Source organism: Lampetra fluviatilis, chromosome 25 (assembly GCF_964198595.1).
Source record: "Lampetra fluviatilis chromosome 25, kcLamFluv1.1, whole genome shotgun sequence".
Taxonomy (NCBI): domain Eukaryota; kingdom Metazoa; phylum Chordata; class Hyperoartia; order Petromyzontiformes; family Petromyzontidae; genus Lampetra; species Lampetra fluviatilis.
In genome coordinates, this window is record NC_136299.1 from 12,638,084 (window position 1) to 12,657,705 (window position 19,622).

General features: G+C 47.8%; 1 protein-coding gene across 2 annotated transcripts in view; it reads right to left on the reverse strand.

Moving 5' to 3' along the window:
* LOC144941836 (GDNF family receptor alpha-1-like) overlaps window positions 1-19,207 on the reverse strand; it is a 32,409-nt gene extending 13,202 nt beyond the window's left edge. Inside the window, exons 1-7 of one of the 2 annotated variants that reach the window (XM_078868320.1) lie at window positions 18,345-19,207; window positions 13,540-13,839; window positions 10,843-10,881; window positions 6,795-7,140; window positions 6,262-6,371; window positions 5,585-5,716; window positions 2,993-3,165 (exon numbers count right to left, since the gene is read on the reverse strand). In XM_078868320.1, coding sequence (XP_078724446.1) covers window positions 2,993-3,165; window positions 5,585-5,716; window positions 6,262-6,371; window positions 6,795-7,140; window positions 10,843-10,881; window positions 13,540-13,839; window positions 18,345-18,414 — 1,170 coding nt within the window. In that variant the 5' untranslated portion in view covers window positions 18,415-19,207. Of the gene's footprint in view, window positions 1-2,992; window positions 3,166-5,584; window positions 5,717-6,261; window positions 6,372-6,794; window positions 7,141-10,842; window positions 10,885-13,539; window positions 13,840-18,344 lie in introns of both variants that reach the window. The other variant, XM_078868319.1, reaches the window with a different exon arrangement.
* Window positions 19,208-19,622: the final 415 nt, after the last annotated feature.

The following is a 19,622-nucleotide window of genomic DNA, read 5'->3' on the forward strand; positions in this document are numbered from 1 at the left end:
CCTCAAGCCACCCTGCACCACGGTCAGTCACTCGGCAGGTGACCTGTGGTGGGGTCAAGTGTGGGGGTTCTCCCACCTCTTGTAGGATGTCTGGCCAGCATGGAAGAGTAGGCCAAATACAGTCTAGAGGGGCTCTCTAGAGCTCCCTCTGGTGGCGGCCCTTCTGCCAGTAATGGCGTGAGCAAGCAATTGCAGGGCTGCACCTTGAACTTTTACCTTCTACTACCGCATAGTGTTCAAGTTTGGGCCTTTTCCTAAAGTTGTACATTATCACATATATTGTACCGGAAGACACGTCACGTACTGTGCACGCAATATGAACACAGTACGTATATGTATGTGGCAGTGCTACATTTTACCCACCGTTAAATTATACATAGCTGTCGTAGCAAATCAACATTAAACGTAACAAAATACAGCTGAACATTTTAGGCGATATTTTCATTTTGGAGTTAAAATTCCATCATAAACCATTGTGAACAAAAAAAGAAAGCCGAGGCACTGTACGATAACTTTAAACGAGACCATTATGCAAGGTGGCCCATTCTCCACGGGGACCTCGCCCCGAAAGCCCTCGTTGTGTTTGCCAAATGGATTCCGGCTGATCCTATTACGACTTCCAATGACTTTGCTAAAAGGGCGCCGGGTCCGCTTGAGCCTCCCCCTTCGTTCGGCCTGAGCCCTCCATAGAACTCCCCATTGTGCTTCTACCACATGACACTGCCAGGGTCTGAGCAGCGGCTCCCAAGAGAAGCGCTGGCGAGTTGGACACCCACTTGGGCGATCTCCCATGGCCACAAGTTGCAACATATTCGCATTGGCTTGAGGGAAAAAAATGTGTTTCAAGTGCAAGGGTGGGTAACCAGTGTTGGTTTATAGTCTGCAGTGTTTTCTAATAAATGTGGTCTGAGACTTTCTGAGCCTAGTCAATGGCAACCTGTTGCATTTTTTGTCGAGTTTTTTCGTTTGTAAATAAAATGTACTCATTCTCTTGTCGACCAAAGCAGTCACGAATGTCGTCAAACTTTGGTTATTAACTATCAGTAGTGAGGGGTGTGTAATCCCCATACTACACCAACATATCATCAGGTCAGCTAATCAGTGAACTTGGGAAAACTTTTTACGTAAATGCTGTGTCTAGCCAATTTGTACTTGTGCTCTTCCTCAGTGCACTACAATCTGGTAGTTGTGGTGAATGCCACGCTTGGTGATTTCTGTCCACTCAGAGTCATCGTCGCGTCAAATAAATACATTACTTTCCGTAGGTATTCTGTGGGTCTTTCGGCAAAGCCACGTATAATAAAAAAAACATCACGACGTTTCGATCGCAACACAAGCGATCGTCTTCAGGTGAGGGCTTTCCCGCCCCATATTATGAATCATCATCTCTTCAACGCGAGAGATGAGCTTTGTTAACAGCTGATGATGCTGGATGTTATCGCTGGCGAAACGTCGTTCAAAGCTGTCTGCATTTTTCTGGCCTTTCAACATTCCGGTTTGATAACTTGATTTGACTGGCTCTGTCGGGTGGTGGAGGGTTATTGTTAAAAAAGTGACATCATACCTACACGATCTAACCCAAAATAAGCTAATAATACGATGACATTTTCGTCACTAATTTCTAAAACAAATATTAACATTTGTGGCCGACTGAGCAGCAGACACGTAGAACTCTTTAGACACAATAGCAACGAGCATAGCACGGGTGCATGAGCAGCTTCACTCCTCACTCACATCAGCTCTCCCACTGCACTCGTATACCCCCCAATAATGGCCTTCCGCATGGCTCGGACAATTCTAAAATGAAGACATAAAAACCCTTGTAAATTATGCAAAATGCCATTCAACTTATTTAGCGCATGCTTAGAAATGCAGTCTTTCCCCCACAGGGGCAAAGCTTGCAAATCATGGTTAAAACAATATTACAACCCAGCACTGCCTTCCACTCATTTATGATTACTGAAACGTTTAAACCTCATTTTTGAAGCTCATGGCGTGTTGATTGAGCTGCTTACAAAACATCCTATTTGAGTTTATATTCTCAGGTTTTTTCGGTAAAGTCACGTAGGTAAAAACATTAAAATTAATGAAAGTAAAATAAAACAAAACAAAAATAAAATTCACGACGTTTCAGAGGCAACACAAGTCTCCGTCATCAGGTGGGACCGTCACCGCTTCAAATCTAGAATCCTCTTTGAGGTTTATTATACTCACATTGTACCAAACAGCATGAGCATCTACGCATGAGCACCATAAAACATTGTTCTGAGATTGTATATATTATGAGCCATGCTCGTTATTCCATACCCATACAGTTTTAGTATTTTGTGGAGACCTGCGAGGATTGGTGACTCAGTGAATAACAGACTGCGCTATGAACCCCGTAACCTGAGGAGTTTGAGTCCCGATACTCTGAACCAGACCAGGCTGCTCACCCTTAACCAACTCCCACTAACCATCAAGGTGAAGTATGGCCAAACAACAACCCGTGACCGAATATCACGGTCGGCTACGTACGGTGCAAAAGAAGTTCAACATGCAGTCTGTTCTCCTATAACGCATGATTTCATAACAAGAATTGGATATAACGCGATTAATGTATTAGGGAACACATTTTTTATAACGCGACTTTGAAATAACACGATCGAGTGAACGGGACTACGTCGCAGCGCGAGTAGGAATAAGCGGTCGTGCGTAGCGTCATCGCACAAGGCGGTGGGATACTGCTGGATGCTTCTCGATCCTACTCGCGAGCCTCAGTCTGTGTTCAGTCTGCGTACGCATCTCACGTGCTATCTCGGTTTATTCGCGTTGTCATATATTACTTATTAAAAGTAGATTTTTCCATAAGGCGATGTTCTTCAGGAACGCAACCACCGCCGCGCAATAGGAGAACGGACTGCACACACGTACGGGAGGCCTTCATCCAACAGTGGAATGACAGAGACCTGCGATTTAGTCGTCATTTTAACATAGGTGTTGACACACTGACCTGCTGTGTGTCATTATAGACGGTGGTAATGACCACCACCTTGGCCGCTGTCGAGGTCTCGTTCTCGTTGATGGCCGCGATGTGTTCGGTGTTGGGCGGGTTTGGTGTTGCACAGTTGTGGTTGCCCATCACGCCTTGGTCCTTTCTTGCAGTGAACAGATAGATGGCGCTTTCTGATGGAGTTACAACATTTTTTGATGTTAATAAATACAGCACGCAAACCGGGTGTCTTTTATCACTGCACATGTGCGTGCAATCCTTTTGATCAAAAGTCCAAGTAAAAATAACGGCCACCTATCAGGTTATTAATTTCAAATCAACTGTTTAACTTAATCTCGCACATTTCACAGTCCCATTATCACTAGCAGTGCCATTCCAAGCATCTCACCATATTTTCCATTTTAAAGCACACCATGCAACACGTCCAAAGACATTCGTTTTGTTATCATCTGCAAAGGGACATTGTTTTACTAATCTACATAGAAAAGTAATTACAACGCATTGCCGTGCACAACCCTTTATGGAAACGTTTGTAATTTCCCAATTTGAGCAGTTACATCAGTTGCTATCAAGATACGTGTAATTGTGGCGTGCATGTGGTTTGTTGACATTCGGCTGTTTACTACCTTTTGGTAAATGTCACAAGTTGAAATGGCATGGTTCCACACAGATTCTTTTGTCAATCCAATATAATTCCCGTAAACCATTACATGCCCTGTGCATTTGAGCAAATAATTGTTTTAGCCGACTAAGGACTTGGATCCTCATTAAATGCTAAACCTCCATTCGCCTAGCCAGAGAAGGATTCATGTTTGTTATCAGTTGAAACATCGAACGGCATGAGGCTGTTCAACTCCCATTCCCTGTAACTTGATTGTATGCATAAATAACTGCTGTATAGCAATTTTACTGAAATAGCTGAGCTCAAATGCTCCCTTATCTGTTAGATGTAATAAGGGCTAAAATTAGGCTGCAGATGAGTGGTGGTGTAGTAGTTCACATACTGTATGAGTCCAGCAACCTGGCAGAACCTCAATGGGGGGTGATATCCAACTCAGAAATCCACATTCACCAGTGTGGTGAAGTATGGTGAAAACAACTCCCATTGACAGACATCGTGAGGAGGCCTTCATCCAGCAGTGGATTGACAACGGGTTGTAAATTATTATGAATCATCAGGCTACACGTTATTTGGAGGTCTGCATTCCTTCCTTCATTTTATGAGTATTCAAGTGATATATCATCTTCATAGTTTGTTTTGGACTACATATTGTTTTCTGGTTTTCCCATGAAATTACACACACACTGCCGTAGCAATGCCGTGTGGACCAATTGGACTCAATAAACATTTTGTCTTGATGGATGAGACATTGTGCACCTCTGGCAAGCACGGTCCATCTGTATTAAAGCGTACACATTGCACATCACTACCACTACCACTTGCCAATCTTTCTGTGCTACAGTAACCGTTGCTCATTCTGCTTCCCTGGATCCTCTCACCACAGCCTCTCCTTACTCGCCTCTCACCACAGCTTCTCCTTTCTCGCCTCAGTCTATTGCCTCGCCCGTGCTCTCCATTGCATTCACGGAACTACCAAGAGACACGAGAACCATTGTCTATCACAACTTCAACTCTGCAGTGCCATTGGCTGCTGGCCGCTTGGTGCTTTGAGCCCTCTGGGCCTATGCTCGCCAGCTGTGATTTCAACCTCTGCCAGAAACCAAGTCGCTCCACCTCCTCCTCAGGCCCTGCTCTTTGGAACTCCCCATTCTCTTGGCCGATGCTGGGTGATGATCAATTCTCTCGACTCTGAAGCCCATCCTCTTTGTATTCTATTCGAGCGTAGTTTGTTCTCCTACCACCTCCCAGCACAGAACTTTGTATTTTCCTTCCGATGCTGCTGTGGCATAACAGCACACTGACCGGTCTTGCAATCCCAAGGTTGCCCGTGTGATCTCCCGGGCATAGGGAAGTTTATGTTTTTCCAATAGTCCTTGCCTCTGTCTACCCAGCATTATAACTGGGGACACCGCGGTTAGTCGACCAGGAGGAAGCGTCCAGGAGGGTGGCATGAAGTGTGGGTAATCGTGCCCCTTCCAGGATGTCTGACTAGCGTGGAAGGATAGGCCAAAACATCCCCTATTGGGAGTTCTTGCATGTAAACTGGACCCAAAGAGAGACCAAAGCTGATGAAAGATTAAGGTTGCACATAGAGGAAGACTTGATGCAGGCAGTGATGAGAAGGAAACTGTCATTGTTTGGACACACATGTAGGATGGAGAACAACAGGATAGTTAAAAGTGTGTTGTTGTTCGGAGAAATGGAAGGAAGCGGAAAGAGAGGAAGACCTCACAGAGAGCGGCGTGACGACGATGACGACGACATCACGAGATGGGTGCCAGCAAGATGCGGCACTGCTTGAGCATATTGGCACCAGAAGATAGAGAGGAGGAAAGTGGAAACAAATTACGAGATGTGCAGTGGACACCGACTACGGGCTATCTGCCCATGGATCGCGATGATGACAGGGAGCTCTATGGAGCTCCCTTCTGTCAGCAGTGGTGTAGAGGGCAGGCTTGAGAGGGACTCACTCAGGCAGGGGTTGTCTGTGAAGAGGCCCAGCAGGTACTGGCACTCGTCCAGCTTGTTCCCACTGCCGTCGCACGTGCACCACGGCGACACCGCCAGGCTGGTGTTGATGTAGTTGGGCGTCATGACCGTGCCTGGGAACGCACAACAACAAAGGTGCAGCAGCGTAGCAGCGTGGTTGGCGCGCACCCTGCCCTGGCACGGGGAATGAAACGGAGCCCTCTGTCAGCTTTGCTGCCTTCTTCATCGCGCGGTGCCCGGGCCACGGGACAGCTGCACCTCCGGCACACTCAACGATAGCGACGCCACTGCCCTGAAGGGCAACACGTGCCTCTCGCGACTGCCGGCATCGTGAAGACAACGAAGATTAATAGTGCGTCGCAGTTCATCTTGAAGCGTCCATCATCCGTCATTAGCGTTGCACAAAACACATTTCGCCATTACACAATAAAATGCTGCTTACAACTGAAGCCTATTGATTTTTTTGCATTTGTTAATTATTTAAGGCAGACGTTGCGAGAGACACTTGATTCTTACGTGTGCCTTTCCTTGCAGTTATCAATTATAAATGTATTACTGCAGCACGTGTTTTCGAGATACCATCATGTCAACAATGCTCCTTGTAGGTTGTCATTGCAGTGACTCATCGAGAACGTGGCGGTGTTCCGGCGCTGCGTACCGATGAGGCCAGTGTAGGCGTAGAGGCATCGTTTGTAGTTGTCCGTCTCGCAGCCAGCACTGCAGTAGCTCACTGGGGCACAGTTCATCCGGAAGTCATCCAACCGAGATCTGGAAAAAGGAGGGAAACAGCTTAATAATTGCAAACGCCCAATGAACATTTGAACACGAGGACATGACGTCCATAATAAAAGAGGAGTTCTGCTTTACTGCAACTATATTAAATCTATCCAACCACTGGACTCGCCACTGAGTCTACTGTTCATGCACTACTGTGTAATTAACGGTTCGATCATCATCATCAGCAGCAGCATTCATGTCACCTTTTTGAAAGACGAAAATCGTGGACTAAAACACACGCACACACACACACGTGTGATTTTTGCCCAAAATCTTGTGTCTGGACACCCCGACAGGCACTGTGGCTGCGCCCTTCAGGCTCAGGACAGCAATGAATGGAGAAAGGGCCAGGATGGCAGATGCCGCAAGTGTGTGTGGGGGGGGGGGGAATGTCAGGAAACAGCCCAGAGCTACCTGCACACGCGGTCGTGGAGGCATTTGGCGCGGAGGTTGAGGCAGTTGGGGCGCTCCCGCTGCTTGTAGGAGCACTCGGGCATGATGGTGAGGCGGCGGCGGTCCTCGCAGTTCTCCGTGCTGCAGGTGCAGAAGAGCAGGCTGCGGCTTCGCACCACCGCCACGTTGTCGTAGAAGCGCCGCAGCGCGATGTGGCACGCCTCGCGGTCGCACGGATTCTCCGAGGGCTGCATGCACTTCATGAAGAACTCGGTGCGGTGCGACTGGCACGAGGCGTTCTTGTTGCATTCCGACGTGGCCATCACGCAGTCCATCCGATCGTCGGCCGTCACGCCCGTCTCGCCCTCTGTCGGAACGGTCAGCGGCGACACACGCGGGGGGGGGGGGGGTATAATCTGCTTTCTTAGATTGTTCGTGCTTCGCCCCCCTCTGCGCTACTCCAGTTAGCACGTTTGGCTACGTACGGTGCGAAAGAAGTTAAACAAGCGTATGCATCAATCAGAGCGGGAGTTTGCAGACGATATCTACAAAATAGGAGCTTTTTTCCAGTATTAAAGAATGAACAAAAACATTTTATAGTTTTTACCCTTTCTGGAGCTCCATCTAATAGAGATCCCTCTGCCAGCAAGACATTGCAGCGCTGCACCTTTACACCTTTGCCTACTACAAGGTTCCACCATGATTGTTTTGCTATACCTAAAATTAGCTATGTACGTCGTGTTCAGCACATACTGTACGTGAACTTTGATATTGCTGCTGTGAAAGAAAATTACTAAATTTGTAACGTGAATGCCAGATATAAACTTTCAGAGTGTGTGTCGAATAAGAATTTGATATGAAGATCAATAATAGATGGGCAATACGAGATTTAACAAAATGCTGTTCGCGACATTTTGCTCGTTTGATGTCTTTAAAAGAGAGGCCGAACTGTATGCAAGGCTCGAAACTTCCGAGTGAGGCCGAAGGCTACATCCGATGTATCCTTCACAGATGTGCTGCCAAGACAAACACATTCTGTCATCGTCGCTTTGATATGTATGAGTGCATCTCCTCCAGGCTGGGTGGAGAGCGTGGGCCCCCTCGCTCTGTCCTCCTGTAGCTGTTCCCCTACGCATTGATGTGGCATTCAGGGGCCATCCCCACCTTGATGCAGCTAATTCGGCTGTGACGGTCCCACCTGATGACGGAGACTTGTGTTGCCTCCGAAACGTCGTGAATTTTATTTTGTTTTATTTTACTTTCATTAATTTTAATGTTTTTACCTACGTGACTTTACCGAAAAAAAACCTGAGAACATCCCCACTTTGTTTTTGATCACCGAAGCGCTATACGCGATGTGATTAAAAGGAAAATTCTCTCCCATCGGGAATGTAACTCATAGCCTGTTAGCCTAATTGAAAGTGACAGGGAATATAATGGGGGTACAGTATTTATTTATAGGGGATTTTTTGTTTTAATTTAGAGGGTTTCATTCGTGTGCATAGCATTGTATACTGGACATGAGTTATGCATATACAGTGCATGTACGAAATTGTCTGAATAGCAATACCCGCACACACACTCCAAAAATAAAACCCCAGACAAAATGTTTCTGTTGTTCAAGTGCATCCTCCCTGTTCCCCGCTGCGAGCTCCTACAGGACCTGTGAGTACCACTCCACCATATCGATCACCGATGATCCCCCCGCCAGGGCATCTTTGGTCCCAGCTGAAACGCGACCCGGCCAGACGGAACGCGGCCCCGCCGCTGCTGCGGGAAGCGTCGACGATCGCTCCGGCTGGCGGTCTGTGCTAAAGAGCTTCACAGCTCATCGGATTCCTCCAGTCGAAGTAAATATTCAGATTCTGCGTCCGCGCACGTCCTCCGGCATCGCCGCGGGAAATATCCAGCACGCGATGAGCTCTCCACGCATCCACGGCGAACAGCACTCAGCAAAGCTCGTACCAAATCTGGCAACTGAATTGAAAACTCATTTGTTTAGAGCTGCTTGTTGTTGTGTTTAGTTTGTTGTCCCTCCCCGCACTGCCGATTAGCGCGGTTGGCTACGTACGGTGCGAAAGAAGTTCAACACTCATACATGAAGTTCAACATACAGACAAGAAGTTCAACATACATACATGAAGTTCAACATACAGACAGTACATACGTACAATGCCAGTGATGATGATATGATTTATTTAATCGGCTAAACAACTCCTGGCTCTCAGCTCAAGAATTAGCGTCGTAGCCTCTTGTCTCTTCGAGCCATCTGCGTTGAATCGCTCACGCGAGGCTGGCCCATTCAAGCGTGGAGGTGACAATCAAAAACTAGAAGGAGATGTGAAGTTGAGAGCTAATAAATGTGGTGAGGCCGAAACCCGTCATCTTGAAATAAAAACAGTTCCAAAGCGTAGAGTGCAGAGCACGCAAAAACTATATCCAGACGTAACCTGTTGGTTTCGTACTCCAAGTGTCTGCCACGCAGTATTGATGTTGTGATGTGAGATATTTTCTCAAGTAGATTGCGTCGGATTTGAGCTCAGTTCAGGCGTGCGAGTGAGGCAGGATTCCATCAAAAGACGCCGTCGAGTGTAACAAGCGAGAGGCTGGCTCAGAGTTAAAGCGATTGCAGATGTCCACATGACCCTGGCAAACGTGTTTTTGTGTTGCATAAGTCATTCACATTGTGAAGGAACAAAACTCTATGTATTTTGGAAAGACCAGCCACTAATTGTCCATCGAAGCAAGTATGTCATGTTTATTTTCTGAACTGTAATCCACTGCATCATCACCAGCCATGTTCAAGCCATTGCTGTATGAAGGCCTCTCCTCACTACCACTAGCCCTCTTGATCTGGCCATGTCGGAATCTAACCAGTGCCTGCACATGAACTGAATTCATCGCTCAATCTACTCGGTGATCCGACGGATTACATTCCTTGGCTGACCCTCTGTTATTATTCTTGAACATCGGCCATTCTATAAGTGACCTGGCTTGCCCAAACCCACTTATCTTTCCCAACAGTTAATAAATCACTAAGCTGCCCACGCATATTCTACAATCCACGTAATCCTCTCTCTGCCTCTCAGTGCAATTACAAGCATGCATCTCTCCATGATTCTTTGCACACTTTTAAAGTTTAGTTCCATATATTTCATGAATGGCTATACGTTGCGTATTGCCACATACACACACCGTCAATGTCGTGCGCAGATAGGTACTAATATCACAGGACTTGAGCAGAGACATGGCTGGGCTCTTGTAACATGGAAATCCTTAGTCAGGACCTATAACTTGAACAGCTCCATGACAGCAATAATCAATTAATAGCATAGTTCAATTATTCAACCGTTTGCACAGTAATGAATTTGCATCCAATTAATTAAGAGAACAGCACATAATAACTCTTCATGAAACGTGGCGATATTTCCATTTGCGAAAGTAAAATGATCTTTGCACAGAATACTAATAAGAAGAGACTTTATTGTAACCTGCCATTTCTTTTCGTGTACGATATACATTGCACTGAGCAATAAGAGCAGATTGCAACTTGGCATTCGCATTGTGATTGGTTTAAAAGGTTTGCATCATTGTGTGTATTACAGAAAATTGCATACGTATGTTTGCTTTGTATGTACGTGACTCGCTTCAACTTGTGAAGAGTTTTCACGTGGATCGAGGTAGTTTCAGCGATGATTGTGCGTCGGAGCTCAATGGATCGTTGTGCCATGAGTCAATGAGGGATGGCGATTTGGTTGGGGAGGCCTTCAACCAGCAGTGCATTGATCATGGATGATGACGATGACGATGATGACACAACTGAGACCTGAAATACCAAATTTGAAAACAACATATTCCCCAAAGCAATTTCTCAGGTTCCCATTTGCCATTGCTGCTTCCCCCCTGGTTCTGAGTGTTGACATCGATTCTCCTCTCGGGTTTGCAACGCATAAGGAGATGCAGCGGTCGTCCAGGTGGGAGGATTGTTTTGTTACTTACAACTCAGTGCTCATGATAGCAACAACAATAGCCAAAGATTCCTGTGGGTGACTGGAGCTGCACGACTTACCCAATTGGAGAGGGATGTAAGGCGTATCCTGCATGTCGTCTTCTGCAAAGAATATGGCTTCACGTTAGTCAAAGGCAACATTCCAAAACGCGAATTAATCACACTGTCAAGAGCACAACCTCGGCAACCTTAATTGTAGCAATGTAGCTGAATAACATCTTTCAAAAGCAAACAACAAGATGTTATTTCCACGTGCTGTTGTGTTTTATCGTCTGTTTAATTGCATCTATCTACCTGCATGTATGCATTTATACCCCCAAAGTCATTATGTCAAAATATAAGTCTGACATGCACACACGGCAGCTAATGTATAGTGCAAGCAGGTGAGAGAACCCATCAAGTCGATTCATCAAGGGGTTCCTGACTTATAAAGGCGAATACAATAATGAAGACAACTGCACGAAGACTGAAAAATCAACGCTAAACATCCTCACCCAGACTAACAAGCACATCTAAAATACCCGTTTAGCACGTATGTGGTACATGCGTTGCACTCTACCGTACCTCAGCCTGGATCCTGCATGGACGCGCAATCACATATGAGCCAACAGGTGCTATAGGCTTCTGCGCGACTACCTTATGGCCAGCAGAGGGGGAGTGCAGCACAATCCACTGCTGTGCCGTGCTATGCTCTGTATATGCCACATCTCCGCTCCTTACCTTGACCAACCCATGGGGTGGGGGGGGTTGTTAACTACCTCGCCTGGTATGTGGGTTCGATCTCGACCCTGACTGCCTGCTGTATATTTGGAGTGTGCGTGTCTCTCTCCCCGTGGTCGCGTGGATTTTTCTCGGGATCTTCTTGTTTTTAGAATCGACATCACGCGTTTAGAGTATTTGGCTGCTATAAATGTCCACGTGATACGGCACTTCGTCGGGCTATCATTTGTGATAGCCAGGTCGCTTCTGAAAAAGAACTATACAACTCAGTGGACTTTACCTTGTATGAATAAAATAGTTTTAGTTTAGATTAGTATGATACAATAATCCCTACAACCCACACAACGTGGGGAGGCCCTCATCCAGCGGTGCATTGACACAACTGGCTCTACCATGCACGCGTGGTATGCACAGCACACTTGCACATTGCATACAGCATTGTCTAGAAGCCTCAATGTCTCTCCGTGTTGGTGGTGCCTTCTCTTATGGGCATCTGCTCATTGGCAGGTACGGGCACGAAGCCTTCCGAGGCCTGATTGCGTCCCACTGTCGTTACCCACCAGCTGGGATCGGGTACACATCCACGAAGGCAGCGTATGGCAACAATTTGAGAAACATCTTTAAACGCTTTGGATTGAGATACAGGTCCAATAGGTGGCTGCGAAATCAGAGGGCCGCACAACGTGTTCTTCCGACCACAGGGACTTTGTGCAACTAAAAACCTACAATCGTGTACTCTAATTAGACCCCGCTGTTGTAAAACAACGGGCTCGTCACAGTAGCAGTGCAGGTAAGTCACGCAGGAAGGAAATGGATAACAAAAAAATCAATCTACCGTGTGTATAATTACGTCACACTAACGTGGCAACACTTTGTTTCTACATAGGTCTTAAGTGTCTTGGGAGTGGTGGTGCAGTGGCTCGCGCACTGCCCTACACATACAGCATACCTGAGTTCGATTCCCAGCCACGGTTATCATTAGTACGGTTGCCTACGTATGGTGCGAAAGAAGTTCAACTGAGCCTTAAGTGAGTACCTGGTGTTAAGCCAGTCGGGTTGCCACCTGTCCTGATTTTCTGACAAAAATCTAAACTTTAAAAGTACCGTTTTTGACAGATGCTAATAACACACCACTCAAGACAACGCATTTGCAGGCAGCTCTCCCATCTGCAGGTCTTGTGAGAAATTCATCTTATTCCCATGATATATCCCGGCTAGTTGTGTCTCACAGGTGGCAACCCTTGGTGCGAGCCAAACCACCCCCGCTCGTGCGCCATGCCGACTTTATTCTGTACAGCACTCGCCCCAGCAGTCTATGTAGGCTACACAGGCAAGCTTTGTCTTTGTTTCTTTGTGCAAATGCTCAACAACAGCCGCCGTTCGAAATTACGTGACGGTGATGTCACCACAACGTTTGTGCCAGGCTAGGTGTGCTTTGAGGCCACGCAAAATGTCGAGGGTTTGCTGGCAGCAGGTAACGTGGCAGAGGGTTGACTGAGACAACTAGGAGATGCACCATCTGTGTCCCCCACTCTTACCTGCACACGGAGACAAGGATGCCCCATGGAGCCGTCAAAAGACTTTTGTTAGCGAGCACCTATGAAGGCCGGCACGGCGTACGAGGGGGTGGCGTGGCAAACACCATGCCCAGGCCGCCTTTGTCTCCCAAGTACATTCTCTCTCCAGCCACCTTTGTCCCCCCTGGTTTACACATTCCACCAGGTACTCATTTAAAGCTGAGTCGACCTAGGTAAGCCCCAAGACCGGTTCAGATAATCGTCACCGGTGTTGGCCATGAGCGGGAATCGATCTCGGGTCGCCGGTTTCGTAGCGCAGTGTAGCGCTAACCGCCACACCACCGCTCCCCCAGTGCCACACGCACAAAGATGCGTGCACGTGGGTGGGTGGGTGCGCGCACGTGGGTGGGTGCGCGCACGTGGGTGGGTGCGCGCACGTGGGTGGGTGCGCGCACGTGGGTGGGTGCGCGCACGTGGCTGGGTGGGTGCGCGCACGTGGGTGGGTATGCGCGCGCGCAACCTTGCTCGAAGCTGCTGTGCATGGTCCAGTAAATCTTGAGGCAGCGCTGCTCGTTCTTCTCCGCGCGCTTGCACTTGCAGCCGTAGATGGGCTGCGACTGCAGCGCCATGAGCGCGTCCATGCAGTCGGCGCCCGCGCGCCCCGGGGAGCCGTGCACGCACGCGTCCAGGCTGCGGAACGACTGGTTGCACGCCGCCTCCGCCTTGCACAGCCGCAGCGCCGCCGAGCACTCCACCCAGTCCTGCTGCTGCCGCGGCTGCTGCTGCTGCTGCTGCTGGTGGCTCGCGCCGACGCTGCACACTGCGGGCACAGCGTGGCACGGACATCGTTGCGGACAAGCGGCGACGTGGCCCAGGGGGAGGCCTCGCTCATAGTTCCAAGGCTGTGCTCGTCAGGGGGGTCCTGCCGAGGTTTTCGTAGTCGGGGGGGTAAGGGGGTGCTGTGCGTAATCCCGTTTGAGTACATTCGCAGGTAATTGTTGTGAGCACTGGGGATAATTTGGCCAACACCGGTGAACATTGTGTGGGGTTTCTTATGATCTGTAGGAGGAAACCGGAGACCCTAGAGGGAGCCAATGCAGAACAAGGTGAGAAGGTACAGACTCCTGGGTGCCGGTCCATGGCTTGGGGAGGCCTTCATCCAGCAGTGGATTGATCATGGTAGATGAGGGTGATGGTTTCAAACATAATCATTGCCTGGCCCATGGGTGGCTGAGATGTCCTCGTGGTCAGAGCGCCCAACACTGGGACTGGCCTCTACTTTCGTGCACTCAATGGGTTGATTCATGCCGTTGCGGAGTAATTGTCGCCTGGAATTTCTCCTAAAGTGTACCATCTGCCATGAAGTGGATGTGAAGGTCTACGTTACATAAGTTGCGAGTTTTCTGAAGCCATGGCCTGAACAATCCACAACTGCCAAATATATGCCGTGCAGATGAATGTTTGTGTGTAATGTTATGCCACATTGGTGTTTCATTTATGACACTATCCTGAAGTTTAAAATGAACTGCTTGTTTGAAAATATATGCTGCTCTTAAATAATGTTTTACCATGTGGCCGTGTTCCTAATATATCAATGGAAACTGCAATGTGGCTGACAGCTTTTACATTTCTAAACTGTTTAAATACAAAATCACGGGGATTTGTTTGTTTTGTATTCTAAATATATTTGGCGTGGAGGAGAAGGCACAGCAGCTGACTCCAAATACAGGACACGGGAAGTCAGACACAGCCTTCTCTTATGAGAATTCGCTTAATCTCTCGGATTTTCAATCAAAACTATGGAAATTACCTGCAGCTCCAATGAGGGAAAATGTAAATGACTGTGTGCCTTAAAACGTACAGCAGTACCTCTGTTGATGATGTTGACATTTGGACCAATCAATCGACTCTAAATGGACCAGCGCAATCTGCTGTTCTCCCAACACCCAGGAAGGTGTTTTTCATCAACATCATCATCTCAAAGCATGTGTTGCTTTGTGCCAGTTTTGAAATCAGACAGCTAATTCCCAGACTCAATACTGGGGTGCCTAGCCACAGAAAAATTCGGGACTATTTATATTGTCCCAGTCTTCTAATTAAATCATCGCAGCTTTTATCCATATTTGGCTCTGATAATGTATCACTGGCAGTTAGTGGGCTGCTCAGGGTAAGGTGCTAATGCTACATTTGAGCTGAAAAACACCAAGATCCCCTTAGACAAGATCGCTAGCAGCACAGCCAGCACCGTCCACTCTATAGTCAAGTAATAGGATGTGAATGTGTGTTATATATTTATATGTGCAGGGTGGAGCCGTGGGCACTGATTAGCATAATGCACTCTGCACCTGGTGACCTGAATTTGATTCCCAGCCACGGCTAACACAATTGGAAAGTGATATCTGTACCGGAGTGGACCCCACTTCATGCAACTTCAAAGCACAGCATGATGAGGTATGTTCAAACAACCCTCTGTGACCACATGGGGTGGGGAGGGGTGCTCCTCATCCAGTAGTAGATTGGCAACATAATGGCAATGTACTGTATTAGCAATCCAGAGAGTATGCGAGAATAGGATACTGTTAAATAAAACCCACATTTAAAAGAAATGCTCTTTTGAGCAACTGCTGCACACTCACACACGCGCGCGCGCGCAAAACAATTCACCATCTCAAAATAGCGGATGGCCATCCTGCAGCCTTGGCACTAGTTCAAGTATTAGTAGGCAGCCCTTTCAGATCTCACGGAAATTGCTATATCCTGGATTTTTGCCATGGCAAAGCTATGGATAAAAATGCTGGTGCCCGCACTGCCCAATTGAATTCTCTCCGTCTGAGGCCACAACTACTGCGACTGCTGAAACTAAACAGGACACCCTCTTGTGCACAACGCAAACGCTTGACACGCGTGCGCTCGAGGCAACACCCTCGGTTAATAATGTATGGGTACGGCACCAGTGACTCCCCGATATTCATCAGGCCACTTATAATGTGACTCACTGGTTCACAATGCGCTGATATGTCACGTGCGGCTCTCAGTTGAGAACACTTCTGTTCTGGAGCTTGTGATTACCCGCGGGATTTTGTGTAAACCTGGTGGCGTTGGAGGGAATAAACTGGCGTGACATATAAATCACTGTCTTTGCTTCGCCGGTGGCTGAAGGGGAAATACGAGCTAATTGGGTGGAATGTGAAATAATTGGTAGCTGGAACACATGCAGCGCATTCTCAGAATTTGTAATTGTCTGAGAAATGATTAACTAATTGGTAGAAGACGTATTTTTTTATGTCAAATACGGTCGGGGCAGAACATGTCGCTAGAAAGCACAATGGTAGACGGTCAAGAATTCTGACGGAGTGGCCGAGGAATGGAACGCGTCTCAGAGAACAATTGAAGGAGATGGAGCAATGAAATCAGCTCGTGTGCTGCAGGTGCCGGATGTAGAATCGCATCGCAGAGTCGTGAGAGACGGTGGAGGTTTATCAGGATCTTCATCTAGCAGTGGATTATGATGGTGATTTTCTTTTACTCTGCTTGTACAACATATGGCACGTGGCTAAAGGATGCTTATGGAACCAATGCAAGTTACACAGGCACTGCATATATGTGGGTCCTATTGAGGAGAGGATAAGTGCACACAAAGGACTGAAACATTTCGCTAATACTGCACTTGACATTGCGAGAAGCCCCGAGCGCTCGCACGTCACCCTGAGGGCTGTATACGCGACTTGTGCCGATATCACGTTTCTTAAAAAAACCCAAGACATTCTTGGAATAAGAAGTGGTATAATAAGGGACATTTGTTTCAGTTATTCAACGGGGCATTAGCCTATTACAACAAAGCATTTATTTACGGCGATTTAAATTGTGTTATAGCTATTGTATAAAGTACATGTGTAATCAAATCATTGGAGGTTAAAAATAAAATTCTACGAGGTATAATACACGAGATGGAAAAGTTTTTAAAACAACGCAGCCTGCGAGTAAGTTTACATTAAATTAACTCATTAAATTATATTACCATCAAGACCATCGTGAGTATATGGCATTTACATGTCATGTCTAAAACCACTAACAAAAAACTAAAGAAAACAACAAATTTCGATGTAAAGCTTTCGTGACTGCACGGATTCATATTCTTGGTTCTTTCGGTAACGTCACGTAGAAAGAACCAAAAATAAAAAAAACAACAACAGACTGCAGAGTTGATCGATAACGTGTGCGTACCATGAATTACTCCTTTAGATCATTCTAAAATATTTTTTCAGTCCTTGCTTAGTCCACTGCTGCACGAAGACCTACTTCACACTGGTTAGTGCTGGTTGGTAAAGCTGGGGGTGTGCAGGACTAGTTCCACTCGCCACTTATGTGAGCCCGCGGTCGGGGATCGAACCGAGACTGCCGTGTTGGCGGCACAGCGCGCGGACGATCTGCGCGCCGCCGCTCCCTCTGGCGCGCGCGAGAGTCAGACCGTTACCTCTGCACGAGTCATCGTGAATTATATCATTGCGCGAGTGAAGTTCGCCCGTAGCCCCCCCACTCCCCATGCTTACAAGTTACAACGTCGACTGACATGCAATTTAAATTGCTCCGTATATGGGCACAGAAAACTGGTGCGTTGAAGTGCAAAACAAATATTGGGATGGATGAAAAAAACAAAGAGAGGGGAAAATAAGAGAGAGGTAGGAATAGATGGATAGACATGTGGATGAATAGATGCACGAATAGTCACATTGACCGGTGGATTAACAGACTGGTTAATAGACATGTGTAGAGACGGATGGATACACTGATTAATAGACAGACGGATGAGTAGATAGATGGACAGAATTGATTAATTGACACTGCATTCACATACAGACGGATGATTAGCCGCATGTATGAACATTGTTTATGAACAAGAGTATGAATAGACGGGTGAATTGACGACCACACGATGAGATTGGATGGATTTCGCCCACAGCACAAACATTCGAGGATGAACACATTTTGTGAGCAGATGATTGATTTGACAGTCGGATGAGTAGATGAATTTTATACCTACGTGACTTTACCGAAATAACCAAAGAGTATGGATTCCTGCAGCCACGAAAGCTTCAAATCAAGAATGAATGGGAAGATTTGATAAATCCGTTTGAATTAATAGACAGACAGAGGAATAGCTCGATGGCTGGATAGACAGCTTTGGTGAATAGGCGCTTGCATTCATAGACACGCCTGGGTGAATAGACAGACGGTGAACAGATATTAAGAACGGCTGAAGTCAGACAAACCGAATAGGCAGCTGTGAGTGAGAGGGGATGCGTGGGACAGCACGGAGCTACTCACGCACTGAGACGAACACGAGCAGCGCGCAGGCGACAGCGCACATATTGAGGCGCATCGCGAGCATCTTCATCCTCGTCCTCCCTGCGCCGAACCACCAACGTGACCCACCAACGTGACCCACCAACGTGACCCACCAACGTGACCCACCAACGTGACCCACCAACGTGACCCACCAGCAGCGAACAGCAGCGCGCCAGCAACTTTCACTTTGTGCTGGGCCCGCTCGCTGGGAGCCTTTGCCGCAGCCAGCGGCTACAAGTCAACTCCGAACCAAAGCAACACGGCAACACTAAAAAATTGCACAAGCAGTCAACGAACAACGCAAGGGGCAGCGGGGCCCGTTGGTTAGACCGGCGAAAAGAGTATAATCTTGTTTTGTAGATTTGAGTGACTTGCTGCTGCTGCTGTAGAAGCTGTCTGCCTGAGATCGTAGAGCAGTCGATCTGAGCTGCCGGTGGTCAGTATCCGCAAACTGTCAGCCCTGCCACCCAGAGGCATGCGGCAGGTTCCTGTGCGCGCTGTGCTGCAATGAAGCGGGCTTCGGCAGGAGGAGTCGCGTCTTATATAGCGGCGGGGTGTGCGTGTGTGCGCGTACGCACGTGTACACACACACACACACGCGCGCGTGTGTACATGTCAATATGCGCATTGCCTCTTGCAGGGCATCATCGCGCCGCTACGCCACCTCCAGTCAGTCTTCTCTCTGCTGCTGCTGCTGCGTCACTTGGCTCTTCACGTGCGCGTGACTCCGTCAGTCGTGACTCATTGCGGGTGCTTTGTGATTAGTATTGGTGTATTATCGTGTTAAGTGTGTGTGTGTATTGTTTTATTAGCTTAAGTGTGTGTGCTGAAATGTCAGGTCGGACTCCGGGAAAGCGTGGCTGGGAGTAATGAAGTCATTGTCGACAACAGAGCACTGACACGCCGCTGCATGCCACGGATTGTAAGACGCACGTGGACTGTACTCTGTGTGTGTGTCAAGGGGAGCGGTGGTGCAGTGGTTAGCGCTACGCTGCGCTACGACCCTGGCGACCTGGGTTCGATTCCCGCTCACGGCCAATACCGGTGACGATTATCTGAACCGGTCCTGGGCCTCCGCTAGGTCGACTCAGCCTCAAATGAGTTATCTGGTGCTGTGTATAAACATCGCCACTGGGGAGACAAAGACGGCCGGGCGTGGTGCTGGCCACCCACCCTCTCGTGTACCGTGCCGGCCTTCATAGGTGCTCGCGAACAGCACTTGTCCCAACAGTGTTACAGGCTACACGGTGGATCTTT